General features: G+C 44.0%; 1 protein-coding gene and 1 pseudogene across 1 annotated transcript; both read right to left on the bottom strand.

The window, feature by feature from the left end:
* LOC101287490 (proline-rich protein 23B-like) overlaps positions 1–17654 on the bottom strand; it is a 41691-nt pseudogene extending 24037 nt beyond the window's left edge.
* LOC101287748 (proline-rich protein 23C-like) lies at positions 1999–3752 on the bottom strand. The gene is given in 2 exon segments (XM_033404051.2): positions 1999–2482; positions 2484–3752. Coding segments are annotated over 2 exon segments (786 nt in total). The 5' UTR covers positions 3087–3752; the 3' UTR covers positions 1999–2299.
* Positions 17655–27225: the final 9571 nt, after the last annotated feature.

Below are 27225 nucleotides of genomic sequence, written 5' to 3' on the forward strand. Positions count from 1 at the left end.
TAGTTGTTTTTCAAATTGGTCATTAGCTTTGGCCAGAAAATGTTTTAATGAAGCAGCTTTTGATTCAGAGTTTTGTTTGGAAGCCTCCTTATACCAAATCAAAATATGCTGCCCATTGAAACTGAGAAATCTTCTCCCCTTCTTATTGAAGGAGCCTCTCAAATGCACAATTTTGTTCAAGCCAAATCCTCCTTAGTGAAGCTATGAGGAGTTGAGTGAGATGACATGTAAGAAGCAGGCATCTTTCCTGGAAGAGTAGAAGCTCTGCACTTAAACTACCCCATAAGAGCTGGCAATGGTGGATAAATGAGGTACTTGTACATCTCATGACTTAGGCCCCAACGTGACTTCTCTGAATGAAGACTCCAGAGCCTCCACCACCTGACACCAAAGAGAACACTCTTTCTGGATTAAAGCCAAACTATCAGGGCAAAAGAAAATCAGGAGAAGAAAACCTCATTTGGTTTTATTGAATACCCACTGCAGAGTGTGTGCAAATGGATGCCAGTCTGATGAGAATGGAGTTCTGCCATTTGCAACAACGTGGATGGACCTAGAGTGTATTCTGCCTAATGAAATTAGTCAGACAGAGAAAGATATATACTCTATGCTATCACTCATATGTGGAAGCTAAAAAATAAAACAAATAAATGCATAGAATAAAACAGAAACAGACTCACATATAATGAGAGAACAAAGTAGTGGTTGTCACCGGAGAGAGGGGAGAGAGGAACAAGATAGGGTAGAGGACTGAGAGATTAAAACTACTGTGTATGCAGTAAGTAAGGAACAAGGACATATTGTACAGCAGAGAAAAATATACCCATTTTTTGTAATAACGTTAACTGGAATACTATCTATAAAAATATTGAATTATTTTGTTGTGCACCAAAAACTAATATTGTAAATCAACTATACTTCAAAAAAACAAAAGAAAAAGAAAGGGATGACCCTATTGACTATACCAGTCAACCTGGAGGGTTGAAGTAATATCCAATAAAAAAGATTAAGGAGGGACTTCCCTGGTGGCGCAATGGTTAAGAATCCGTCTGCCAATGCAGGGGTCACGGGTTCGAGCCCTGGTCCGGGAAGATCCCACATGCCACAGAGCAGCTAATCCCGTGCACCACAACTGCTGAAGTCTGCGTGCCACAACTACTGAAACCCATGCACCAAGAGCCCATGCTCCACAACGAGAAGCCACCGCAAGGAGAAGCCCGCACACTGCAACGAAGAGCAGCTCCAGCTCGTCGCAACTAAAGAAAGCCTGCACACGGCAACGAAGACCCAACGCAACCAAAAATAAATGAATAAAAATAAATAAATAAATAAACTTATTTTTTTAAAGATTAAGGAAAAATAAGATGTAAGAGGCTTGTGAAAAAAAGACACATACTCTCATTATTTCGAGAGATCTTTATCAGTCAAGCAAGAGAATCTACAGAGAAGTGGTTACAGAAATTATGTAATTTTGCTGGATATCAGACCAATATAAGAGCAAATTATTTCTATATGCTAGTAATAATGTACAAAACCTATTTGGGATCTTAGAAGTATAAAACACAGAATCTTTAGAATTACAAACTTTTCCAGGACAAGAGAAATATATTGAAAGAATATAAGAAGAATGAAAAACATTCGGCTCTTTTGGGAAAATACCACCCCAAACCCAGAAATAAAGTTAAACCATTTGCCAACCTGCTCATTCACAAAGAGGAGGGCGCCTGATCATTGTTCCCCATCCTGTGTTCTGTATCCAACAAAGATTTGTCCACATACAACTACTGGCTAGATTCCCCCAAAGGGGCTAGAGCTGCCATCCAGAAACGGTCAAACTGGGTAGAGGGTTGTTGTAAACTAGTCTGGACACTAGGTCCAAACCCCTGTAAACAAAACACATTTAGCAATTACTCTATTAAGGGGGTTGGGGGGAACAGGGGTATGGGCAGTGGTAGGGTGCCTGGAAAGGGATGGCTTTTTAGAGAAAAGTGCTGGCGCTTAGGTTTGAAGCGAATGGGAGGGGGGTAGAGCTGCTTAAGGGTGCCCTCCCTAGAGAAAATCTAAGGAGCAGTCTGGCTGTCGGAAAGCAGACTGTATTTCAAGCGGCTTTTCTTTGCCCGGGTGAGCTTCCTTTCAGGTGTTTTAGTCAGTCACTGATCAGAATTCTGCAGTGCAGCCTGCATCCATAAAGCATCTGTTCATATGATTCTTACGGTGTGTGCAAGGTACACACAGCCAATATCAGAAGACTCTCTCCTGGTCCCCGTTGAGTTGGCCAGGAATTGTGGGAGGCAGTTGATTAAGGGAACAGGCATTTCCGGATCTTGCGTGGAGGACCATGAGGGCGCTGGGGACGCTGGTGAGGACCTGGACTTGGAGAGGGAGGTAGAGGTTGGAGTGGTGAGTCAGGGAAGGGCTCTAGAAGGTGCAAGTCCAGGTTGTCGTCGTGGTGAGGAGAGCGTCTCTCTGGACTAGTGTTGGGGGGTCCGAGGGGACGGCTCTGAGGCTTGGCCCAACAGGTGGAAGCCAGACATACATCCAGCCGAGGGGCGGAGCCCAGCGACTGAGACTGCAGCAGCATCTGTCCCAGCCGGCAGGAAGTCGGCGTCAGCATCCGCGTGCTCCTCGTTGACCTCTTCTTGGCAGGCGATCTCTGGGACAGCTGCGCACAAGAATCCCGGCTCCGGGGCCACGTACTCCCCGGGACGGCTCAGGAAAGCGCCCCGTCCCAGGCCCTGTCCCCACGGGCCTTCCACACCCGGGCCCAGGAGGGCCTCAGGGACCAGCATGAGGATATGATCACCGAGAGACACTTGCAGCACGGACGTTGGCTCGGACTCCAGCAGCAGGTCGACGTCGTCCAGAGGCACGTGCAGGGCACAGCCGGCGGGCAGGACCACCACGAAGATGAGCGTGTCCACGGTCGGGGGCCAGGTCAGGTTGTCCAGGCTGGGCGCCGCCCTGGACTTGGGCTCGGGGCCCGCGGGCTCCTCCGTTCGCCGGCGCTTGGCAGGGCCCGGTCCTCCGGGATGCGGTCCCCACCGGTCCGCAGGGGAGGCGCTGGGGCTACGGGGCCGGCTGCCCATCTTCTCAATGTGGCCGCGGGCCTGGGGCCTGGCAGTAGGCGAGGAAGGGCTGGGTCCTGCAGGCAGTGACAGATCGGTTTGACAGGGGAGGCAGAAGCAGGGCGGTGGCGCGCAGGACTGCGGGACTAAAGAGGAGCCTTCGGAGCTCTGGCGGCGCCTCTCGGGATCCCTCAGTCCTGGCTTCTAGGGGAGCTGCTGGGCTCGGCTTTGCTTGTGTGAATCTTCAGGCCCTCACGTGGACTGGTTTGCGCAGGAGTGGGCCGAGGATGTTGGGAGCGACGCCGGCGGAACCTGAGTCGCAAAGCATCCTCACGCTAAGCTCCTCCCCCTCCTAGGCTCCGCCCCTAGAAGTGGAGGCCTCTGTGTTGCCCAGTAGCCCCGGCTGTGGTGGATAGTTTACTCTAGAGAAATACTTCCATAGGCCTCAAGGGGGCGGAGCAATCGTGCCGCTCTAGGACTAGGCTTCCTGGGTCGAGTTCCTGGCTTTCCTTGCGTTGACCTCAGATATGGAAAACCTTAACCGGAAAACTTATTCAAGTCCCACCAGTGGAGCGCTGCACCAGGACAGTGAGATGTAGTTCCCTCGTCCCCTGAGACCTCGCCCTGGAAGTGACCTTTTAACTTCTTTTGGTCCAATAGTGAGGTGATTTTTTTTTAACATCTTTATTGGGGTATAATTGCTTTACAATGGTGTGTTAGTTTCTGCTTTATAACAAAGTGAATCAGTTATACATATACATATGTTCCCATATCTCTTCCCTCTTGCGTCTCCCTCCCTCCCACTCTCCCTATCCCACCCCTCCAGGCGGTCACAAAGCACGGAGCCGATATCCCTGTGCCATGCGGCTGCTTCCCACTAGCTATCTACCTTACGTTTGTTAGTGTATATATGTCCATGCCACTCTCTCGCCCTGTCACAGCTCACCCTTCCCCCTCCCCATATCCTCAAGCCCGTTCTCCAGTAGGTCTGTGTCTTTATTCCTGTCTTACCCCTAGGTTCTTCATGACATTTTTTCCCTTAAATTCCATATATATGTTAGCATACGGTATTTGTCTTTTTCTTTCTGACTTACTTCACTCTGTATGACAGACTCTAGGTCTATCCACGTGAGGTGAATTTTTGGATGACATCCTTAAGCCTCTCCTTGCCTGTGATGTCAATGACTGTCAGATCACTGAAGGTGGTTGCCAAGAGAAGGTGTGGCTCGACTGCCTAACCAGTGTTAATAGGAGAAAACATCCAATAATGATTCTGGAATAGGTAATACTTTCATATGGTTTCAGAGGAAGGTGAAACATCTCCCTCCCTGTCCTTTAACCACGTGATTGCTCACTTTGGCCCTTTTTACAAAATAGCTTATATGTTCTCATTTTGAGGGCCACATAGCATTCCTTTGTACTGAATTCCATTTAAATCAGGCTTCTCTCGATGGGTGTTCAAGCTAGTGACCTGTGAATTGGCAGACACTGGCCTTCTCTGGCCAATTGGTGTAAAATGCAGATTCTTTGCTGCATCGCAGAACCACTGCTCAGAATGCCTGGAGTCATGGGCGTAGGAATTCTCCTTAAGCACCTCCACAAAGATTCTGTTTTGTGAGGAAGTTTAAGATCACTGCATTTGTTTTCATTCAGCATTTGAGGGGTTCAGGAATAGGGCGGTTTATGGTTGAGGTCACGTCCCAGCCTGTTAGTGACAGTCATGAAGGGAACTCAAACTTCCTGGGCCTGCCTTGAGGGGTTTCCCCTACACTCCTAGCCTGCATCCACTCTCCTGGCTGCACTTCCGGTGTTTCAGCCACGGGCCAAGAAATTCCCCTGCTTAGGTCAGGATGCTGGCTGGGGGAACTTACAGGGGCTGTACACTGGCATAGGGGGCCCTGCCAGGAACCTGGGTTCTCGTGGAGTGAATGTGGATGCCACTGGCACCTTCCTCTATGTTCCCAGGTGATGGGAGCCATTGCTGTGCGCCTGTTGTTTGGACAGAGGGCGGGGTGGGGAGATGTTGGGGAGCTTGCAGGAAACAACTACTTTTGTCCTGGAGAATTCTGTCGGCGAAGCTTGAATATCCCATGGTCGGGGAATGTTCAATGGGGACTCCATTCAGGAGAGTGAGTGTGAACATGCTGTGTTTTAGGGGCCAGAAGGAGGAACCCAAACTTGGCCAGGACACAGGGTGGGGCTCGGGGCTGTTGGCCTGGCCAGGGATGGGGCCCTGAATGTGGCGGCTCCTGTCCCAGCCTGCTGCCACCTCTTGTCCACGGCTCTCCTGACCTCAGTAGTCTCACATCTGGGCTCATCATTGTCCTGGGCCCTGTGAATCCTCACTGTGAGCTCCCCTCCCAAGGGAATGTGGTCCTGTCCTGAGACAAAGGCAGTTACCGGGGGCCTGGCATAGTCGCACCTGATTTCCTCCTCTGGTCAGCCCCTTTCTTTCTTTCTTTCTTTCTTTCTTTTAATTAGCCGTGCGGCGTTGCCTGCTGGGATCTTAGTTCCCCGAGCAGGGATTGAACCCGTCCCCACTGCAGTGAACGCTTGGAGTTCTAACCACTGGACCACCAGGGAATGCTCATGGTCAGGCACGGGCAAGTCATTTCACCGTCACCGACCTCAGTTTCCTTACATGTGAAACGGGGAGAATGCCATCTACTCTGCAGGGGGGTTGTGAGATAATGTATGTAAAATGTTCTTGGAACACAGTAAGTGCTTAGTAAATAGTAACTATTTACTGTTTATGATGTTTGTAATCTGTCTTTCCCACTTGACATTGTCAGCCCTGTTCTCATCATCTTGAACAGTGCCTGGCATGTAGCCAACATCCAGTGAATGGTAAACAATATCATCATCATCCTAAAAAGGGGTCTGATATGCTAGAAAGTACTGGTCCAGGTGTTTGCAGGGCATAACATCTATATAATTGAGGAATGGCTTGCCAAGCACCAGATCAGATATCTTTCCTTCTGCCTTATTTTTGTTTACTCTAAGATGTCCAAAGACTGTCAGGATGGATTATCAGGCCTACTCATTGGGCTTTCTTGGTGTCATTCCAACCTGACTATCCAATCAACATGAACTGCTTGAACCACTGTGGGGGCGGAATTAGCAAATAAATCCCGGTTCTGGGTAGGTTACAAGATGGCTGCCAGTCGTCCATCTGTTGAGTCCTATTCTGCTATCCCCCTAGAATGCATAACTAGCTTTTTTTTTTTTTTTTTTAGTGGGCATAACTAGCTTTTCAAAAATTCCTATTTATGTTTATTCACTTTAGGAAAAATACCTGAATACATATTTTAGAATATCTAAACAGCATAGTTAAAGCTGGAGCTCCCTTCAACTCCCCACAAACTGCCAATCCAGTATTGATGTGACAAGATCCTTTTCTATGGACTTACAAACATAACACAGGGGACTTGTTTTCTTCCCGAATGGCAAAGTATTGTGGGTCTTTTTCTGCAATATGTTGGAACTTATTGCTGTTTGGTATTGTCATCCACAAAGTACATTATCCCTCTGTCTTTAATTGGAGAGACATTTTCCAACATGCAAAACAGGCTTTTACATGAAAATGTTGTATAAGAAAAGGCAGCTTCAAACATCTCTTGTACAGCAACACCTTTGTCTTTGCCTGAAGCAGAATGAGGTACTGGCCCACTCACTCTCTGCTTACCTCACAGTAATACTGGTAATTCTGGTATATTATGTTGTGCTTTCTTTACTTCCTGAACATGTTACTGAGTGGTGAATTGCATTGAATTAGTGATGCTATCCCAATGATTTGATACGATGATGGCCTATGTTGTCCCACGATTATTAATCATTTACTATTTTAAGAATGACAAAACTGTCATTGAAGTAGTTATTTGGCCTTTTAAAGGCTGAGGCTGAAGCCAAATGCAGTTTGGCTTTTTTTGTTTTTTTTAACCAAGGACTTCAGCTTCTGTGTTATAAGTGACAGACAGTGATTTCTGTATCTTAATTGTGAATTCAGCTTTCTTATGGAATTCTCTTATTTTTTTCAGTTATTTTTTTAGTTTTACAATTATATGGTTTGCAAATGGTCTTATTTTTCTTCCCTTTAAGATTTTAAACATCTAATTTCTTTCTCTTGTCTGATTGTGTTGGCTAGTATCGCCAGTACAATGTCTAATATTATTGGAAAAGTGGCATCTTTTCTTGTTCTAGACTTTGGTGGGACTCCTGCTACTGTTTGCCTATTAAGTATATTGTTCAGAAATAAATGTCATGTCAAAGAATTATCAATCTCCTCCTGTTTTATTGAATATTTAATGCGTTCTTTTGAAATATTTCCAAACTTATAGAAACAGTGCAAAAACAATATAAAGAATTCTCATTTATCCTCTATTAACTTTTTTTTTTTTTTTTTTGCGGTACGCGGGCCTCTCACTGCTGTGGCCTCTCCCGTTGCAGAGCACAGACTCTGGACACGCAGGCTCAGCGGCCATGGCTCACGGGCCCAGCCGCTCCGCGTCATGTGGGATCCTCCCAGACCGGGGCACAAACCCGTGTTCCCTGCATCGGCAGGCAGACTCTCAACCACTGCACCACGAGGGAAGCCCTCCTCTATTAACTTTTAACACTTTGCCACATTTGCTTTATCATTCTTTATTCCTGTCTCTCAGAAAGACCACAGGATATGTATGTTTATATAGACAGATAAAAATACACATACATAAATATTTGTTCCTTGAATCATTAGAAAGTAAGTTGTATATATTCAGACCCTTTCTCCAGAATTACTCAGTGTATATTTCCTAACACGAATATTCTCTCATATATATTTTAGAACAGTTATCAAATTTTAAAAAATTTAATATTGCTGCCATGCTTTAATCCATAGTCCATTTTCCAATTTTGTCAATTATATTAACAATATCCTTTATTAAATATCTCTATCTATTGAAAAATTTTAAATTTGCTATTATTTTTCCTTCCAGCTTTGAGATATTATTGACACACAGCACTGTTTGTTTAAGGTGTACAGGATAATGATTTGACTTATATACATCATGAAATGATTACCACAATAAGTTTAGTTAAAGTCCCTCATCTCGTATAGGTATACAAAATTAAAGAAATAGAAAAAGAATGTTTTCTTGTGATGAGAACTCTTTAGATTTATTCTCTTAACCTTAATGTATAACATACAGCAGTGCTAATTATAGTTAGTGTGCTATACATTACATCCCTTGTATTTATTTATCCTATAAGTAGAAGTTTGTACCTTTGGTCTACTTTCATCCAATTAACCACCCCCCTTTTTCTCTTTTTTCTTTTTTTTTGCCTATAAGATGCATGTCAGGATCATGCATTTCTTTCAGGTGTCATGTCTCCTTAGTTAACTTTTTTTCTGGAATAGTTCCTTAGCCTTCTGTTGTTTTTCAAGCCATTAATATTTTTGAAAATTATAGGTAGTTATTTCTTAGTGTTCCTCAATTTGAGATTCTCTGATGTTTCCTCATGAGAAGAGTAAAATTATATAAATATTTTTGCCTTGAATACTAATAAGTAATCCTGTGTCTTTCTCTGGAGACACATCATATCCATTTGTTCCTTACAGGTGACGTTAATTTTTCTTTTTTCAATTTAATGTTATTAGTAAAGTTATGGAGTTGGGTAATCATCACCACAGCCAGTTTTAGAACATCTTCATTACCTCAGAAAGTTCCCTTATGCCTATCTGCATTAAATCATTTCTCAAAACCCCAGACCAAGGTAATCACTGATTGCCTCTGTCTATAAATTTGCCTTTTTACTGGATATTTCATAGAAATGAATCATTCAATGTGTAGTCGTTTGCATCTGGCTTGTTTCAGCTAATATACTGTTTTGGTAGTTTATTCCTGTTGTAGTAGCTGTTATCCATGGTTTATCCATGCTGTAGCATGTTGTATATGTTGTTCTTTCATTTTACTTGAGGAGTAGTATCTCTTGTATGGAAATACCACATTTGCATTTCCATACATTCACCAGTATTTGGACATTTGGATTATTTCTATTTGGGGGCTATTATAAGTAATGCTGCTATGAACACTCCTATACATGTTTTGTGGGGACATATGTTTTCAGGTCTCTTGCACAGATTCCAAGGAATGGAATTCTTGGGTCAAATGGCAAGTTTATGTTCCACTTAAAAGTAAACCCATGGAATGGTTTTCCAAAATGGCTGTACAGTTTGACGTTCTCATAAGCAATGCATGTGGGTTTCACTCTTTCCTCATTCTCACTAGCACTTGGTATTGTCTGTCTTTTTTTGATTATAAACATTCTCGTGAGTGTGTTCTGGTATGTCATCATGGCTTTAACTTGCATTTCTCTAATGACTAATGCCATTGAATATCTTCTCATGAGTGTATTAGCTAAGCCTATGTTGTGTATCTTTTATGGTTAAATATCTATTCAAATCTTTTCTCCATTTAAAAATTCTCTCATTTGCCTTATTTTTGAGCTGTAAAAGTTCTTTATATATTCTGGATACAAGTCCTTTATCTGATATGTGATTGCACATATTTTCTCCCATTGTATGGACTTTCCTCCATTGTTTCATTGAGATATAATTGACATATAACATTGTATTAGTTTTAGGTGTATTTAAAATTTTTTTTATTTTTTAATGACTTTTGATGTGCATGTGTTTAAAATTTTGTTGACTCTCAAAATACCAAGTTTAAAAAATGGATTGTAGGGGCTTCCCTGGTGGCACAGTGGTTGAGAGTCCGCCTGCCGATGCAGGGGACACGGGTTCGTGCCCCGGTCCGGGAGGATCCCACATGCCGTGGAACGGCTGTGTCCGTGAGCCATGGCCACTGAGCCTGCGCGTCTGGAGCCTGTGCTCCGCAATGGGAGAGGCCACAACAGTGAGAGGCCCATGTACCCCCCAAAAAAAAGTGGATTGTAAATTTGGTGTTGTATCTAAGAACCTTCTGCCCAACCAAGGTCATAAAGATCCCCCCCCTTTTTTTTGAAGAAATTAATAGTTTTAGTTTTTACATCTACATCTTTGATCCAATTCGTGGTTTTGTGTGTGGGTATGGTGTCAACTAATAGTTTAAGGGTTTTTTTGAATGTGATGATTCAATTGTTAAAAAAGACTATGCCTTTTACATTTAATTGTCTTGGCACTTTTGTCAGAACTAAATTGACCATCAATGTAAAGATTTGTTTCTGACTCATAATTCTATTCCATTGACCTGTTGTATGACTATTCATGTGCCAATAGCACACTGTCTTGATTACTGTATCTTTTGAGTAAGATTTGAAACTTAGTAGTGTAAGTCCATCAATACAACTGCTACTCTTTCTGTAATAAACACTGCCTCCTTTGCTCAGCCTCTTCCTCGGTGTAAACGTCCCACGCACATGATCAGTATTTCAAATAACGCACAGATTTTCCCTGTCTCTCAACCTTTATATGTAACCCTTGAGCCCTCTGACTGGAAACACTCCTTCCTGCTCCGTGACAACACACTTGCCAATCTAACAGGGTAGAACTTAACTTTACACATAGAATTGTTACATTAGAAGCACACCAGAGGGACTATTTCTTGAGTTTTCAGAGGAGCTCTCTATTCATAATCAATTGTATCTGGTGTGAATATACCTTTACATTCCACATTATATTTGATAGATACTCCAGATAAATGTCTTGACACAACATCTGACCTTTGTAAGTTAGAAATTTCACTGACGTAGTAAAGATAATGGGAGCAGAACTTATTAAAGTTCAGATACATTCTACAAAACCATTACCCAAACTTCCCACAATATCCCTTGATGCCAAAAGAAGAGCTCAAACGTATAGTTGAATGCCTTCTACAAAGGTCTTCCCATGCACTCCCTTTGTAACACTCTCATCCAGCAAGAAATGAAGCCAAACAGACAAGGATTTTGATTTATTCAAGACCTTAAGGCCACTGACAAAATATGTATACCTCACTACCTGACAGAAATTAACCCAAATACCATCCTGTCATCAATTCCACATGAAGCCACTTGCTTCACTCTAATGAATCTTTGCTCTGCCTTTTTTCGTGTGCCTCTAGACCAGGACAGTCAATACGATTTTGCTTTTACCTGCAGAGGACAACAACATACCTGGACAGTCATGCCCCTGGAGTACACTGGAGCCCCCTTGTATTTTTCCCTGGTTGTTGATCAAGAGTTAAAAGATCTAAATTTCCCTTGTGATTTAGTCCTAACACAATGTGTAGATGATCTAGTTTGTTCAAAGAACAAGAAAGCCTGTAAAAGGTTTCCATTGACTTGCCCCAGCCTTAGCAAAAAGGAGACATAAAATTTCAAATATAATTATTATTTTTCCAAAATACAGTCCATTATTCAGAGCATGACTCATCTCAGGAGGGAAAAACATCCAAAAAAGTTCACAATGGGCAGAGGGTAGTCGAACTATCACGGACACTAGGGACAAAACCATGTAGACAAAAGAAATTTAGCAATTACTCTACCGAACAGAAAAGGAGTGGAAGGGGCAGTGGTAGGGTGCCTGGGAAAGGATGGCTTTTTAGAGAAAAGTGCTGTCGCTTAAGTTTGAAGCGAACTGGGAGGTGGAGGGGGGTAGAGCTGCTTAAGAGTGACCGCCCTAGAGAAAATCTAAGGAGCAGTCTGGCTGTCAGGAAGCAGACTATATTTCAAGCGGCTTTTCTTTGCCCGGGTGAGCTTCCTTTCAGGTGTTTTAATCAGTCACTGATCAGAATTCTGCAGTGCAGCCTGCATCCATAAAGCATCTGTTCATATGATTCTTACGGTGTGTGCAAGGCACACACAGCCAATATCAGAAGACTCTCTCCTGGTCCCCGTTGAGTTGGCCAGGAATTGTGGGAGGCAGTTGATTAAGGGAACAGGCATTTCCGGATCTTGCGTGGAGGACCATGAGGGCGCTGGGGACGCTGGTGAGGACCTGGACTTGGAGAGGGAGGTAGAGGTTGGAGCGGTGAGTCGGTGAAGGGCTCTAGAAGGTGCAAGTCCAGGTTGTCGTCGTGGTGAGAGCGTCTCTCTGGACTGGGGTTGGGGGTCCAAGGGGACGGCTCTGAGACTAGGCCCAACAGGTCGAAGCCAGGCACACTTCCAGTGGAAGGGCGGAGCCCAGCAACGGAGCCGGCTGTGGCATCCATCCCAGGTGGCAGGAACTCAGCATCCGTGTCCGCATCCTCCTCTTTGGCCTCTTCTTGGCAGGAGATCTCTGGGACAGCTGCGCACAAGAATCACTGCTCCAGGGCAAGGTACTCCCCGGGAGCACTCAGTTAAGCACCCTGTTCCAGGCCCTGTCCCAAGGGGTGTTGGATGCCCGAGCCCACCAGGGCCTTAGGGACCAGCATGAGGATGCGATCTCCGAGAGACACTTGCCTCACGGACGCTGGCTCGGGCTCCAGTACTACGTCGACGTCGTCCAGGGGCACGTGCAGGGCACAGCCGGCGGGCAGGACCACCACGAAGATGAGCGTGTCCACGGTCGGGGGCCAGGTCAGGTTGTCCAGGCTGGGCGCCGCCTTGTACTTGGACTCGGGCCCCACGGTATCCTCCATTCGCGGCGCATGGCAAGGCCCGGTCCTCCAGGATGCGGTCCCCACCGGTCCGCAGGGGAGGCGCTGGGGCTGCGGGGCTGGCTGCCCATCATCTCAATGGCGGCGCGGGCGGCGCTCCCTGGGCCAGGCAAAGAGCGAGGTGGAGTCGGTCCTGCAGGCAGTGACTCCTGGTTGACAGCTGAGGCGGGCCAGGTCTCTGTGGTGCAAGACTAGGCAACGCGGTTCGAAACTCCGGAGCTCAGGGGGCCCCTCTCGGTCCTGGCTTCTAGGGGAGCTGCTGGGCTTGGCTTTGCGTGTGTGAATCTTCAGGTCCTCACGTGGAGTGGTTTGCGCAGGAGTGGGCCAAGGATGTTGTGAGTGACGCCGGCAGAACCTGAGTCGCAAAGCATCCTCACGCTAAGCCCCGCCCCTTCCTAGGCTCCACCCCTAGATGTGGAGGCCTCTGTGTTGCCAAATAGCCCTGGCAGTGGTGGGAGGTTTACTCTAGAGAAATACTTTTATAGGCCTCAGGGGGGCGGAGCAGTCGTGCCGCTCTAGGACTTGGCTTCCTGTGTCGAATTCTTGGCTTTCCTCGTGTTGACATCAGATGTAGAAATCCTTAGCCAGAAAACCGATTAAATTTCAAGTCCCACCAGTGGAACATTGCACCAGGACAGTGAGATGCAGTTCCCTCGTCCCCTGAGACCTCGCCCTGGAAGTGACCTTTTATCTTCTTTTGGTCCAAAAGTGGAGTGTGTTGGGGATGGCATCCCTAAGCTTCTGTTTACCTGGGTTGTTAATGGCTGTCAGATCCTCCCAGCGGTGTCGAAAGGGAAAGAGATGTTAGGATTGAGGGTCTTAATTGCAGTCACTGCAGGATCAACTTATATATCTATCAGTTTAGCATGATGGTCATTGTTATACTTCCATTAACTAAACCAACAGTTCACATTCTCTAAATTGACCTACACTACACTTGAGAGGTGTATCTGTTGTAGTCCAATTGACAAACGATGAAAAGGTCATGCCAAAGGAAGAAGCAATTGGCTAGAGCCCGGAACTAGCAGATCTGGGTCTGAGGCATCGGGCTCCCCTCAAGATGATGCAGGCGGCAGCACCTTTGATCTGGGTGTCACTTTAAAGGTAAGTCTACCGGCAGATGGTACTGGTAAAGGGAAGGTGTGTCCCAACAGCTTACCCAGAGTTAATAAGAGAAAACACTCTATAATTTCTTTGGAATGGGTAATACTTTCATGTGGTTTCAGAGTAATGTCAAACATTTCCTTCCCTGTCTTTCAACCATGTGATTGCTCACTTTGTCCCTTTGTATAAAATAGCTTGTATGTTCTCATTTTTAGGGCCACATAGCATTCCTTTGTACAGAATTCTGTTAAAATCAGGCTTCCCTTCATGGGCATTTAAGCTAGTGATCTGTGAATTGGCAGACATGGGCCTTCTCTGGCCAATTAGTGTAAAATGCAGATTCTCTGCCACATCCCAAATCCAATGATCAGAATTCCGGGAGCCACGGGCATAAAAATTCCTTGTACGCACCTGCACAAAGATTCTGTTTGGGGAGAAAGTTTAAGGTCACTGAACTTGTTTTCATTGAGCATTTTAGAGGTTCAGGAACAGAGAGATTTATGGTTGACATCATGTCCCTGCTTGTTGGTGACAATGTCATGAAGAGAACTCAAACTTCCTGGGCCTGCCTTGAGGGGTTTCCCCTATGCTACTGCCTGTATTCACTCATGGCTGCATGTCCCATGTTTCTGGCTGCTGGCCAAGAAATTCCCCTGCTTAGGTCAAGACTCTGGCTGAGGGGAACATTCAGGGGCCATACACTGGCTTGGCGGGCCCTGCCAGGAACCTGAGTTCTCGTGGGGTGAATGTGATGTCGCTGACACCCATCTCTATGTTCCCAGGTGATGGGAGCAGCTGCTGTGCTCCTATTGTTTGGACAGAGGGTGGGGTGGGGAGGTGGGGGGAGATGTTAGGGAGCTTTCAGGAAACAACTAATTTGGTCCTGGAGAATTCTGTGGGCAACACTTGAACGTACCATGGTCAGGGAATAACAGGGGCTCCATTCAGGAGAGTGAGTGTCAACATGCTCTGTTTTAGGGGCCAGAAGGAGGAACCCAAACTTGGCCAGGACACAGGGTGGGGCTCGGGGCTGTTGGCCTGGCCAGGGATGGGGCCCTGAACGTGGCGGCTCCCATCCCAGCCTGCTGCCACCTCTTGTCCACGGCTCTCCTGACCTCAGTAGTCTCACATCTGGGCTCATCATTGTCCTGGGCCCTGTGAATCCTCACTGTGAGCTCCCCTCCCAAGGGAATGTGGTCCTGTCCTGAGACAAAGGCAGTTACTGGGGGCCTGGCATAGACACTCCCAATTTCCTCTTCGGGTCAGCCCCTTTATAACTAGGTGATCACAGGAAGTCCTTTCATCTTCTCTAACCTTAGTTTCCTACGTGTGAAGTGGGGAGAATGCCATCTAGTGTGCAGGGGGGTTGTGAGATAATGTATGTAAAATGTTCTTGGAACACGGTAAATGCTTAGTAAATAGTAGCTATTCACTGCTTATTATGTTTATAATCTGCCTTTCCAACTTCACAGTGTAAAGCCCTGTTCTCAGAATCTTGAACAGTGCCTGGCATGTAACCAACATCCAATGAATAGTAACCAATATCATCATCATCATCCTAAAAAGGGGTCTGATCTGTTAGAAAGTACTGGTCCAGGTGTTTTCATGGCATAACCTCTATGTAATTCAGAAATGGCTTGCTGTGCACCAGATCAGATACCTTTCCTTCTGCCTTATTTTTGTTTACTCTAGACGCCCAAATAACGTCGGGGTGGTTTATCAGGCCCACTCATTGGGCTTTCTTGGTGTCAATCAATACTGACTATCCCAACAGTATGAACTGCTTGAACCACTGTGGGACACAATTAGCAAATAAATCCTGGTCCTGGGTAGGGTACAAGATGGCTCTCTACAGTGCCACTGGGAAAGGAAAAGTGAGAGAATTTGGGCACAGGAAGCCAGGCACAAGACGGATATCACCGAGTGAGACTCAGGACTTTTTGCAACATTGGTCATCTGGGCACAGTGAATGCTTTGTACCACCATTTGAGACGCTAAGGCACAGGTCCAGGGCACCAGCCTGACAGTACTCTTGACGTTGGCTCTAATGAGGGCCATTCTGTTATTCCCCAAGAATGCATAACTAGCTTTTTCAAATTCCTATTTATTTTTATTCACCTTAGGAATAATACCTGGATGTATATCTTAGAAAATCTAAACAGCATAGTTAAAGCTGTAGCTCCCTTCAACTCCCCACAAACTACTAATCCACTATTGATGTGAGAAAATGCTTTTCTATGTATCAATATTTACAAACTTAATACAGGGAATTCGTTTTCTTCCTGGAATGGCGAAGTATGATGGGTCGTCTTCTGCAATATGTTAGAGCTTATTGCGATTTGGTATTGTCATCAGCAAAGTACATTGTCCCTTCTACCTTTTATTGGAGAGACTTTTTCTAACACACAATACAGGCTTTTATATGAAAATGTTGTATAACAAAGGGCAGCTTCAAACATTTCTTGTACAGCAACCCTGTTGTATTTGCCTGAAGCAGAATAACGGTAGTGCCCCTCTTGCAGTTTCTATTAATAAGAGTACTGGCATTATTGATACTATGTATAAAATAGATAACTAATGAGAACATTCTGTATAGCAAAGGGAACTCTACTCATTGCTCTGCAGTGACTTAATGGGAAGAAGATCCAAAAATGAGGGGATATATGTATATGTATATCTAAATCACTTTGCTGTACAGCAGAAACTCACACAACATTGTAAAGCAAAGATACTCCAATAAAAATTAATTTTTAAAATGGGAAAAAAAGAGTATTGAAGTCCTAGCCACAGAAATGGGATAAAACCATGAAATAAAGGGAATACATATTTGATATGAAGAAGGAGAACTGCCACTATTTTCAGATGACATAATACTTTGGAAATAGAAAAACACTAAATTCACCATGCCAAAAGTATCAGCACTAAAAAGACTTCATAAACTCACAGCGTACAAGATGAATACACAAAAACATACTGCTTTTCCGTAAAAAATGAAGGAACTCCCTGAAAGAAAAAGAGAAAATATGAGAAGAAGAATGCCTTCTCAAATCACACCTAAAAGAATTCAACACCTCAGGATACACTTAACCAATGAGGTGAAAGACCTATATTCTGAAAACTATAAAACACTGACGAACCCAATAGAAGATGATACATAGAAATGGAAAGACAGCCCAAGCTCTGGGATTGCAAGGATTAAGACTGTTCAAATGGCCATACTACCTGAAGCAATCTACAGACTGAAAGCAATACCTAGCAAAATACCCATGACGTCTTTCTTAGAGCTAGTACAAATATTCCTAAAATTTGTAGGGAGGCACACAAGACCCAGCATAGACCCAGCATGGCCAAAGCAAAGAAGACGGCTGGAGCTACCATGCTCCCAGGCTTCAGACCAAACTACAAAGCTACAGAAATCAAAACAGCCTTGTACTGGCACAGAAACAGACACAGAGCTCAATGGTAAAGGAAAGAGAGCCCAGAAATGGGCCCAGAAGTAAACCCAGGCAGCTACGGTCAATGAGTTGATGACATAGGAGGCACGAGTACACAACTGACATCAGACAGTCTCTTCCACAAGTGGTACAGGCAAAACTGGACACCTACATGGAAAACAATGAGACTAGAACATTTCTACACACCTTCCACAAACCTGAACTCAAAATGGGTGAAAGACCTAAAGGTGAGACCTGAATCCCTAAAACTCCTCGATGAGACACTGGCAGAACACTCTTGGACATAAATCGTAGCACTCTCTTTGCCAAGGGATCTGTCTCCTCAGGCAAAAGTCATCTAAGCAAACCTAAACACATGGGACCTAGTTGAACTTCAAAGCTTTCGCACAGCAAAGGAGACCATCGACAAAACGAAAAGGCAACCTAAAAATGGGACACAAGTCCGTTCTCTAAGAGGTCTGCGTCTTTATGGGGAGGGGGAAGGGTGAGCTGTGACAGGGCGAGAGAGAGTCATGGGCATATACACACTAACAAAGGCAGTAAGGTAGATAGCTAGTGGGAAGCAGCCACATGGCACAGGGATATTGGCTCGGTGCTTTGTGACAGCCTGGAGGGGTGGGATAGGGAGGGTGGGAGGGAGGGAGACGCAACAGGGAAGACATATGGGAACATATGTTTATGTATGACTGATTCACTTTGTTATAAAGCAGAAACTAACACACCATTGTAAAGCAATTATACCCCAATAAAGATGTTAAAAAAAAAAAAATGGGACACAATATCTGCAGGTGAAATGACCGACAAGGGGTGAATCCAAACATATAAACAGCTCATACAGCTCCATAGGAGAAAAACCAACCAACCAACCAACCAACAACCCAATCGAAACATAGGCAGAATATCGGAATACACTTCTTTTTCCAAAGATGACAGGAAGATGGCTATCAGGCACCTGAAAAGATGCTCCACATCACTAATCATTAGAGAAATGCAAATCCAAACAGCCATGACATATCACCTCACACCTGTCACAGTGGCTAACATCCAACAGCCTCCAAATAAGAAATCTTCACAAGGAGGTGGAGAATAGGGAAGCTCCGTACACTGTTGGTGCGAATGGCAATTGGGGCTGCCACTATGCAAACAGCATAAAGTTTCCTCAAAACATACAAACTGAAACACCACGTCATCCAGCTTTTCCACTCCTAAACATATATATCCTGAAAACACTCACGGGAAAAGATACATGTACCCGTATGTTATAGCATCATCATTGACAATAGTCAAAGCATGGAAGCAACCCTAGTGCCCATCCACAGACTGACAGGTAAAAAGAATTAGGATACACACATACACACACACACACACACACACACACACACATACACACACACACCCTCAACGGAATAATACTCAGCCCTAACTAAAACTCAAACTCTGCCATTTGCAGCAATGTAGATGGACCTAGGCAATATTATGCTTTGTGGTAGTAGTGAGACAGCAAAGACAAACAATGAATGTTATCAGTTACATGGGGAATATAAAAAGTAATGCAAACTAATACATATGCAACACTGAAACAGACCTACAGCCCTAAAAACAAACTTGTGGTTACCAAATGCGACAAGAGGAGAGACAGGACAAATTAGATATGAGATTAACAGATAAAAACTATTATACATAAAAAATAACCAAAAAGCATTTACTGTATATCACAGGGAATTATACCTACTATCTTGTAATAACCCATAATGTAATATAGTGGAAAAAGAATTCACTATGTTGTTCTCCTGAAACTCACTCAATATTGGAAATCAACTATGCTTCAATTAAAATGTTTTTGAAAAAAACAAGGAACCAGGGGTCAAGATGGCAGATTAGTAGGAGCACGTGGAGTTCATCTCTCCCCAAAAATGCATCAAGAATACATCTACAGGGACTTCCTTGGCAGTCCAGTGGTTAAGAGTCCGTGCTTCCACTGCAGGGGCCACAGGTTCTATCCTTGGTCGGGAAACTAAGATCCTGCATGCAGTGCAGCCAAAACAAACAGACAAAAAGAACAAAAGAATACATCTACAAATGGAACAGTTCTCACAGAGCACAAGCTGAACACTAGCAGAGGACCCTGGATGCCTAAAAGGACAAGAAGAAGCCCTGTAATACCAGTTAGGATGAAACAAAGAAGGTGAAAGGAAGAGGAGAGGAAGCGGGATGGGAGCTGCACCTCTGGCATGGGAGCTGAAGGAGAGGAGAGGTTCCTACAGTCAGTGAAGCCCCCTCACCAGTGGGGAGATCAGTTGGGACAGAAGGGGTGCTTCGGGGGCTGTTGGAGGACAGCAGAGCAACCGATCTGTGTCAGGCAAGACAGAATGAGACCTACACAGATGGTCCGTGCCAGAGCCCTTCGTGCCCCATCCTGAGATGTGTGTCCAATGCTGCAGACGGAGCTGGGTGCTGGAACATGGTGTTTGGAAAGCAAACCTGGGGAGAGGACTGCTGTTGGCTGGGAGCAGACAGCCTGAGGAAAGGAGAGTGAGGAAATCCACAACCTGGAATGCTTGAGGAGGAAACCCCGACTGTCGTGGAAGTGAACTGCCATTGTTGAGTGCCACGCAAGGGGAGGGGCCACCATTGCAGCCTTCTCCCTATGCTCCAGCCCCTGCCTTCCTTGGCACTAAGAAGAGCCCCTGCTGGGGTCCAGCTCTCTCACACCCACAGCCACGAGCTAACCTGCATGCCCCGTCCCCACCAGGGCTGCTGCGACCCCAGCCACCACCACCTCCGCGCCCCCTCCTTGCCAGAGCAGACTTGTGTGCTCCAGGGCAGCCTCGGGAGCAGACCTCTGTGGTGGCCCACACACAGAGGTGGGGCTGAAACCACAGCTGAGCCCCAGGGACCATGCAACTAAGGATGAAAAGCTGAATTCTCTCCTTGCAGCTGCGCAAACTGTGAATTGACACCCCCGTGACTGGTTTTGTAAACTCAGCACATAAAAACGGCTGAATGGACAACAAGTGCTCCCACAGCCAAGACAGGTCTAGCTTTAGCCGCTGTAGACTTTGTGGGCACATCCACGTGGGGTTGGGCCAGGCCAGCATCTGAGCTGCCACCGTAGTGCCCACAGCAGGTCCAGATCCATGATTACTACAACCCTAGGTCCTGACTTCAGTGGATCTACCCTGGTGGCATGGTGAAAACAATGTCTGAGACACCAGGGCCAACTGGCATACCCACAGTTAAGGTGGGGCCGAGAGCAGTACCAACAATAGTGTAATCTGAGAGCTGGCACAATGCATGAATGGTGACACAATAGAGCACACCCACTGGTGAACAGCTCCAGAGGAGGAATACTCAGTGGCTTCCCTCACAGTGGGCATGCTCCACTCCCACCTACCTCACACCACAGATCAGAAACACAGCTAAGAAACAGATCCGTGGGCCTCTACTCCAACAACTAGTGAGCAGACCCCACCTCTGACATGGCAGTGACAAACACAGAGCAAAGGGGAGGCACTGCTCAATAGCCAGTTCAGGCTCTTGTCACCAGGACATTAGTCACACCTCCTATAAAGGGGATAATGGCCAGCATACACTGAGGAAACGGGTGGCAGACATCTATACTAAAAACAACCCACACACCAAAAAACATTAAAATCACACAGCCTGGGCTTCCCTGGTGGCGCAATGGTTGAGAGTCCGCCTGCCGATGCAGGAGACACAGGTTTGTGCCCCGGTCCAAGAAGATCCCACATGCCGTGGAGCGGCTGGGCCCATGAGCCATGGCCGCTGAGCCTGCGCGTCAGAGCCTGTGCTCCGCAACGGGAGAGGCCCCAACAGTGAGAGGCCTGCGTACCACACACACACACACAAAAATCACACAGCCTATACAGGGATGTTTCCACATAAAATAGCCCTCCAAGACAGTCTGAGGGTCTGGCATTGGATGGAAGAACCCCAGAGAACTTAGCCTTGAAGGCCAGCAGGGTGTGAGTGCAGGAACTCCACAGGGCTGAGGGAAACAGAGACTCCACTCTTGGAGGGTGCACACAAGGTCTCACGTGTACTGGGACCCAGCACAAAGGAGTACATCCATAGGAACCTGGGCTACACCTACCTACAACTCTTGGAGGGTCTCCTGGGGAGGCAAAGTTCCACTATAGCTCACTGTGGGGGCAAGGACACTGGTAGAAGAAGCCCCAGGGAATATTGATCAGAATGAGCTCTCCCAGAGGTCCATATTTCAGTACCTAGACCAGGCCCCACCCAACAACCTGTAGGTTCCAGTGCTGCAAAGCCTCACACCAAACAACCACCAAGACAGGAACACAGCCCCACCCATCAGAAGACAGGCTGCCTAAAGTTGTACTAAGCTTATAGCCACCTCAAAACACACCCCTTGACATGGCCCTGCCCATCAGAGGAACAAGACCCAGCTCCACCCACCAGAGAGCAGGCTCCAGTCCATCCCAAGAGAAAGCCTGCAGAAGGCCCTGGACCAACCTCACCCATCAGGGGGCAGACACCAGAAGCAAGAGGAACTACGATACTGCAGCTTGTGGAAAGGAGACCACAAACACAAAAAGACAAAATGAGACAAGAGAGAAGTATGCTGAAAACGAAGGAACAAGATAAAAACCCACAAGAACAACTGAAGAGATAGGCAATCCACCTGAAAGATAATTCAGAGTAATGATAGTAAAGATGATCCAAAATCATCAAAAGAATGGAGGCACAGATGTAGAAGATAAAGAAATGTTTAACAAGGAGAGAGAAGACTTAAAGAACAAACAATCAGAGGTGAATACAATAACTGAAGTAAAAAATACACTAGAAGGAATCAATAGAAGAATAACTGAGGCAGAAGTACGAATAAGTGACCTGGAAGACAGAGTGGTGGAAATCACTGCCACAGAACAGAATAAAGAAAAAAGAATGAAAAGAAATGAAGACAGTCACAGAGACCTCTGGAACAATATTAAATGTACCAACATTCACATTATAGGGGTCCCAGAAGGAGAAGAGAAAGAGAAAGGACCTGAGAAAATATTTGAACATATTATAACCAAAAATTTCCCTAACAGGAGAAAGAAAACACTCACTCAAGTCCAGGAAGTGAAGAGAATCCCATACAGGATGAACCCAAGGAGGAACGTGGTGAGACATGTATTAATCAAACAGACAAAAATTAAATACAATGAAACAATATCAAAAGCAACAAGGGAAAGCAACAAATAACATACAAGGGAATCCCCATAAGGTTATTGGCTGATTTTTCAGCAGAAACTCTGCAGGCCAGAAGGGAATGGTACGAAATATTTCAAGTGATGAAAGGGAAAAACCTACAACCAAGAATACTCTACCCAGCAAGGTTCTCATTCAGATTCAACAGAGAAATTAAAAGCTTTACATACAAGCAAAAGCTAAAAGAATTCAGCACCACCAAACGAGCTTTACAACAAATGCTAAAGGAACTTCTCCAGACAAGAAAGAGACCAGCAACTTAAAACAACCTTGTACATGTATTGACTACTATAACAAAACTTCATGGGAACAGCAAACCAAAAAACTATAGTAGATACACACACAAAAAAAGAAAAAGTGGACTTCCTTGTGGCACAGTTGGTTAAGAATCCGCCTGCCAATGCAGGGGACACGGGTTCGAGCCCTGGTCCAGGAAGAACCCACGTGCTGCGGAGCAACTAAGCCCATGTGCCACAACTACTGAGCCTGCACTCTAGACCCCACGAGCCACAACTACTGAAGCCCATGTGCCTAGAGCCTGTGTTGCCCAACGAGAGAAGCCACCACAATGAGAAGCTGGTGCACCGCAATGAAGAGTAGCCTGTGCTCACCACAACTAGAGAAAGCCCACGCTCAGCAACAAACACACAACACAGCAAAAAATAAATAAATAAATTTATTTTTAAAAAAAGAAAAAGCAACCCAAACACAACACTAAAGTTGGTCATCCAACCACAAGAGAGGAGAAAAAAAGAGGAAGGGAAGAAAAAAGACCTCCAAAAACAAACCTGAACAATTAAGAAAACGGCAATAGGAACATACATAATTAAGGTAATTACCTTAAATGTAACTGGATTAAATACTCCAAGCAAAAGATATAGACTAGCTGAATGGATACAAACACAAGACCTGTATACTTGCTGCCTACAAGAAGACCCAATTCATACCTAGGGATGCATACAGACTGAAAGTGATGGGATGGAAAAAGGTATTCCATGCAAATGGAAATCAAAATAAAGCTGGAGTAGCAATACTCATATCAGACAAAATAGACTTTAAACACTGTTACAAGAAAGAAGAAAGGACAATACATAATGATCAAGGAATCAATCCAAGCAGAAGATATAATAATTGTAAATATATATGGACCCAACATAGGAGCACCTCAATATATACAGCAAATGCTACCAGCCATAAAAGGGGAAATTGATGGTAACACAATAATAGTGGAAGATTTTAACACCCCCACTTACCCCAATGGACAGATCATCAAGACAGAAAATTAATAAGGAAACACAAGCCATAAGTGACACATCAGAACAGACAGACTTAATTGATATCTATAGGACATTCCATCCAAAAGCAGCAGAATACACTTTCTTCACCAGTGTACATGGAACATTCTCCAGGATAGATGACATCTTGGGCCACAAATCAAGCCTCAGTAAATTTAAGAAAATTGAAATCACATCAAGTATCTTTTCTGACCATAACACTATGAGATTAGATATCAATTACAGGAGAAAAAACTGGAAAAAACAAAACACATGGAATTCCCTGGTGGTGCAGTGGTTAAGAATCTGCCTGCTAATGCAGGGGACACGGGTTTGAGCCCTGGTCCGGGAAGATCCCACATGCAGCGGAGCAAACAAGCCCGTGTGCCACAACTACTGAGCCTGTGCTCTAGAGCCCGCAAGCCACAACTACTGAGCCCGCATGCCACAACTACTGAAGCCTGTGTGCCTAGAGCCCATACTCCGCAACAAGAGAAGCCACCGCAATGGCAACCTAAATGCCCATCGACAGACGAATGGATAAAGATGTGGTACATATATACTATGGAATATTACTCAGCCAGAAAAAGGAACAAAATTGGGTCATTTGTAGAGATGTGGATGGATCTAGAGACTGTCATACAGAGTGAAGTAAGTCAGAAAGAGAAAAACAAATATCGTATATTAACGCATATATGTGGAACCTAGAAAATGATACAGATGAACCAGTTTGCCAAGCAGAAATTGAGACACAGAAGTAGAGAAAAAACATACGGACACCAAGGGGGTAAAGGAGCTGGGGGTGGGGGTTGTGGTGTGATGAATTGGGAGATTGGGATTGACATGTATTCACTGATGTGTATAAAATGGATAACTAATGAGAAAAAAAATATTTGATAATGGAATGGACTTGGAATCTTTGATCACCTAAGACAGTTCCTTGAACTTTGTAGATGTCTAAAATAATATTTAATAATTCTTTGCCAACTGTTGGTCTTAATGAACTAAATAAGGTTTTTGTCTTAGCTTTCTTAATAAGTTGTAACACAGAGAAAAGTGCATAAGTCAGAAGTTTAACTATAAACATATGACATGTGAGTTATCTGAACTCCCACTAGTATAACCACTACTCAGATCAAGAAACAGAACTTTCCCAGCACCTCGGAAGCCTTCCTTATACCATTTCCTGGTCATGACCCCTGCTTTCTGCCCCTAAAGTAACCATTATCTTCACCATAAATTTGTTTTCCCCAGTTTTGAATTTTTTAAAACGAAACCATACAATGTATATCATTTTATGTCTGCCTGGTTTTGCTGAATATTGCTCATGAGTTTTACTTCTGTTGTTGCTTGCAGCAATGCTCACTTATTTTTTATTATCTTCTATATTTTATTATATAAATGCAAAATATATTCTGATGTTAAAAAAATAAAAATTATAAATTAAAAAAATAATAATAAAAATTTTTTTAAAAAGAGAAGCCCACACACTGCAACCAAGAGTAGCCCCCACTCGCGCAACTAGAGAAAGCCCGCATGCAGCTACGAAGACCCAACATAGCCAAAAATATATAAATTTATTAAAAAAACAAAACAAAACACATGGAGGCTAAACAATATATTACTAAACAACCAATGGATCACTGAAGAAATCAAAGAGGAAACACAAAAATCCCTACAGATAAATGACAATGAAAACATGACAATCCAAAATCTATGGGACACAGTAAAAGCAGTTCTAAGAGGGAAGTTTATAGCAATACAATCTTACCTCAGGAAACAAGAAAAATCTCGAATAAAAAACCTAACCTTACATCTGAAGCAACTATAGAAAGAAAAACAAAGAAAACCTAAAGTTAGTTGAAGGAAAGAAATCATAAAGATCAGATCAGAAATAAATGAAAAAGAAATGAAGAAAATGATAGCAAAGATCAATAAAACTAAAAGCTGGTTCTTTGAGAAGATAAACAAAAGTGATAAACCATTAGCCAGACTCATGAAGAAAAAAAGGGAGAAGACTCAAATCAACATAATTAGAAAAGAAAAAGCAGAAGTAACAACTGACACTGCAGAAATACAAAGGATCAGGAGAGATTACTACAAGCAACTATATGCCAATAAAATGGACAACCTGGAAGAAATGGACAAATTCTTAGCAAAGTACAACCTTCCAAGACTGAACCAGGAAGAAATAGAAAATATAAAAAGACCAATGACAAGAACTGAAATTGAAACTGTGATTCAAAATCTTCCAACAAACAAAAGCCCAGGACCAGATGGCTTCAGAGGCAAATTCTACCAAACATTCAGAGAGAAGCTAACACATATCCTTCTCAAACTCTTCCAAAATACAGCAGAAGGAGGAACACTCCCAAACTCATTCTACAAGGCCATCATCACCCTGATACCAAAACCAGACAAAGATGTCACAAAGAAAGAAAACTACAGGCCAATATCACTGATGAGCATAGATGCAAAAAACCTCAACAAAATTCTAGCAAACTGAATCCAACAGTACATTAAAAGGATCATACACGATGCTCAAGTGGGGTTTATCCCAGGAATGCAAGGATACTTCAACATACGCAAATCAATCAGAATGATAAACCATACTAACAAACTGAAGGATAAAAACTACATGATCATCTCAATAGATGCAGAAAAAGCTTTTAACAAAATTCAACACCCATATATGATAAAAACTCTCCAGAAAGTAGGCATAGAGGGAACTTACCTCAACATAATAAAGGCCATATATGACAAACCCACAGCCAACATCATTCTCAACGGTGAAAAACTGAAACCATTTCCACTAAGAACAGGAACAAGACAAGGTTGCCCACTCTCACCACTATTATTCAACATAGTTTTGGAAGTTTTAGCCACAGCAATCAGAGAATAAAAAGAAATAAAAGGAATCCAAATAGGAAAAAAAGAAGTAAAACTGTCACTGTTTGCAGTTGACATGATACTATACATAGAGAACCATAAAGATGCTACCAGAAAACTACTAGGGCTAATCAATGAATTTGGCAAAGTAGCAGGATACAAAATTAATGCACAGAAATATCCTGCATTCCTATACACTAATGATGAAAAATCTGAAAGAGAAATTAAGGAAACAATCCCACTTACCATTGCAACAAAAAGGATAAATATCTAGGAATAAACCTACCTAAGGAGACAAAAGACCTGTATGCAGAAAACTGTAAGACACTGATGAGAGAAATTAAAGATGACACAAACAGAGAGAGATATATACCATGTTCTTGGATTGGAAGAATCAATATTGTGAAAATGACTATACTACACAAAGCAATCTACAGATTCAGTGCAATCCCTATCAAAGTTCCACCAGCATTTTTCACAGAACTAGAACAAAAAATTGCACAATTTATATGGAAACACAAAAGACCCCGAATAGCCAAAGCAATCTTGAGAAAGAAAAACGGAGCTGGAGGAATCAGCTTCAGACTATACTACAAAGCTA

This window comes from Orcinus orca, chromosome 5 (assembly GCF_937001465.1).
Source record: "Orcinus orca chromosome 5, mOrcOrc1.1, whole genome shotgun sequence".
Lineage (NCBI taxonomy): Eukaryota > Metazoa > Chordata > Mammalia > Artiodactyla > Delphinidae > Orcinus > Orcinus orca.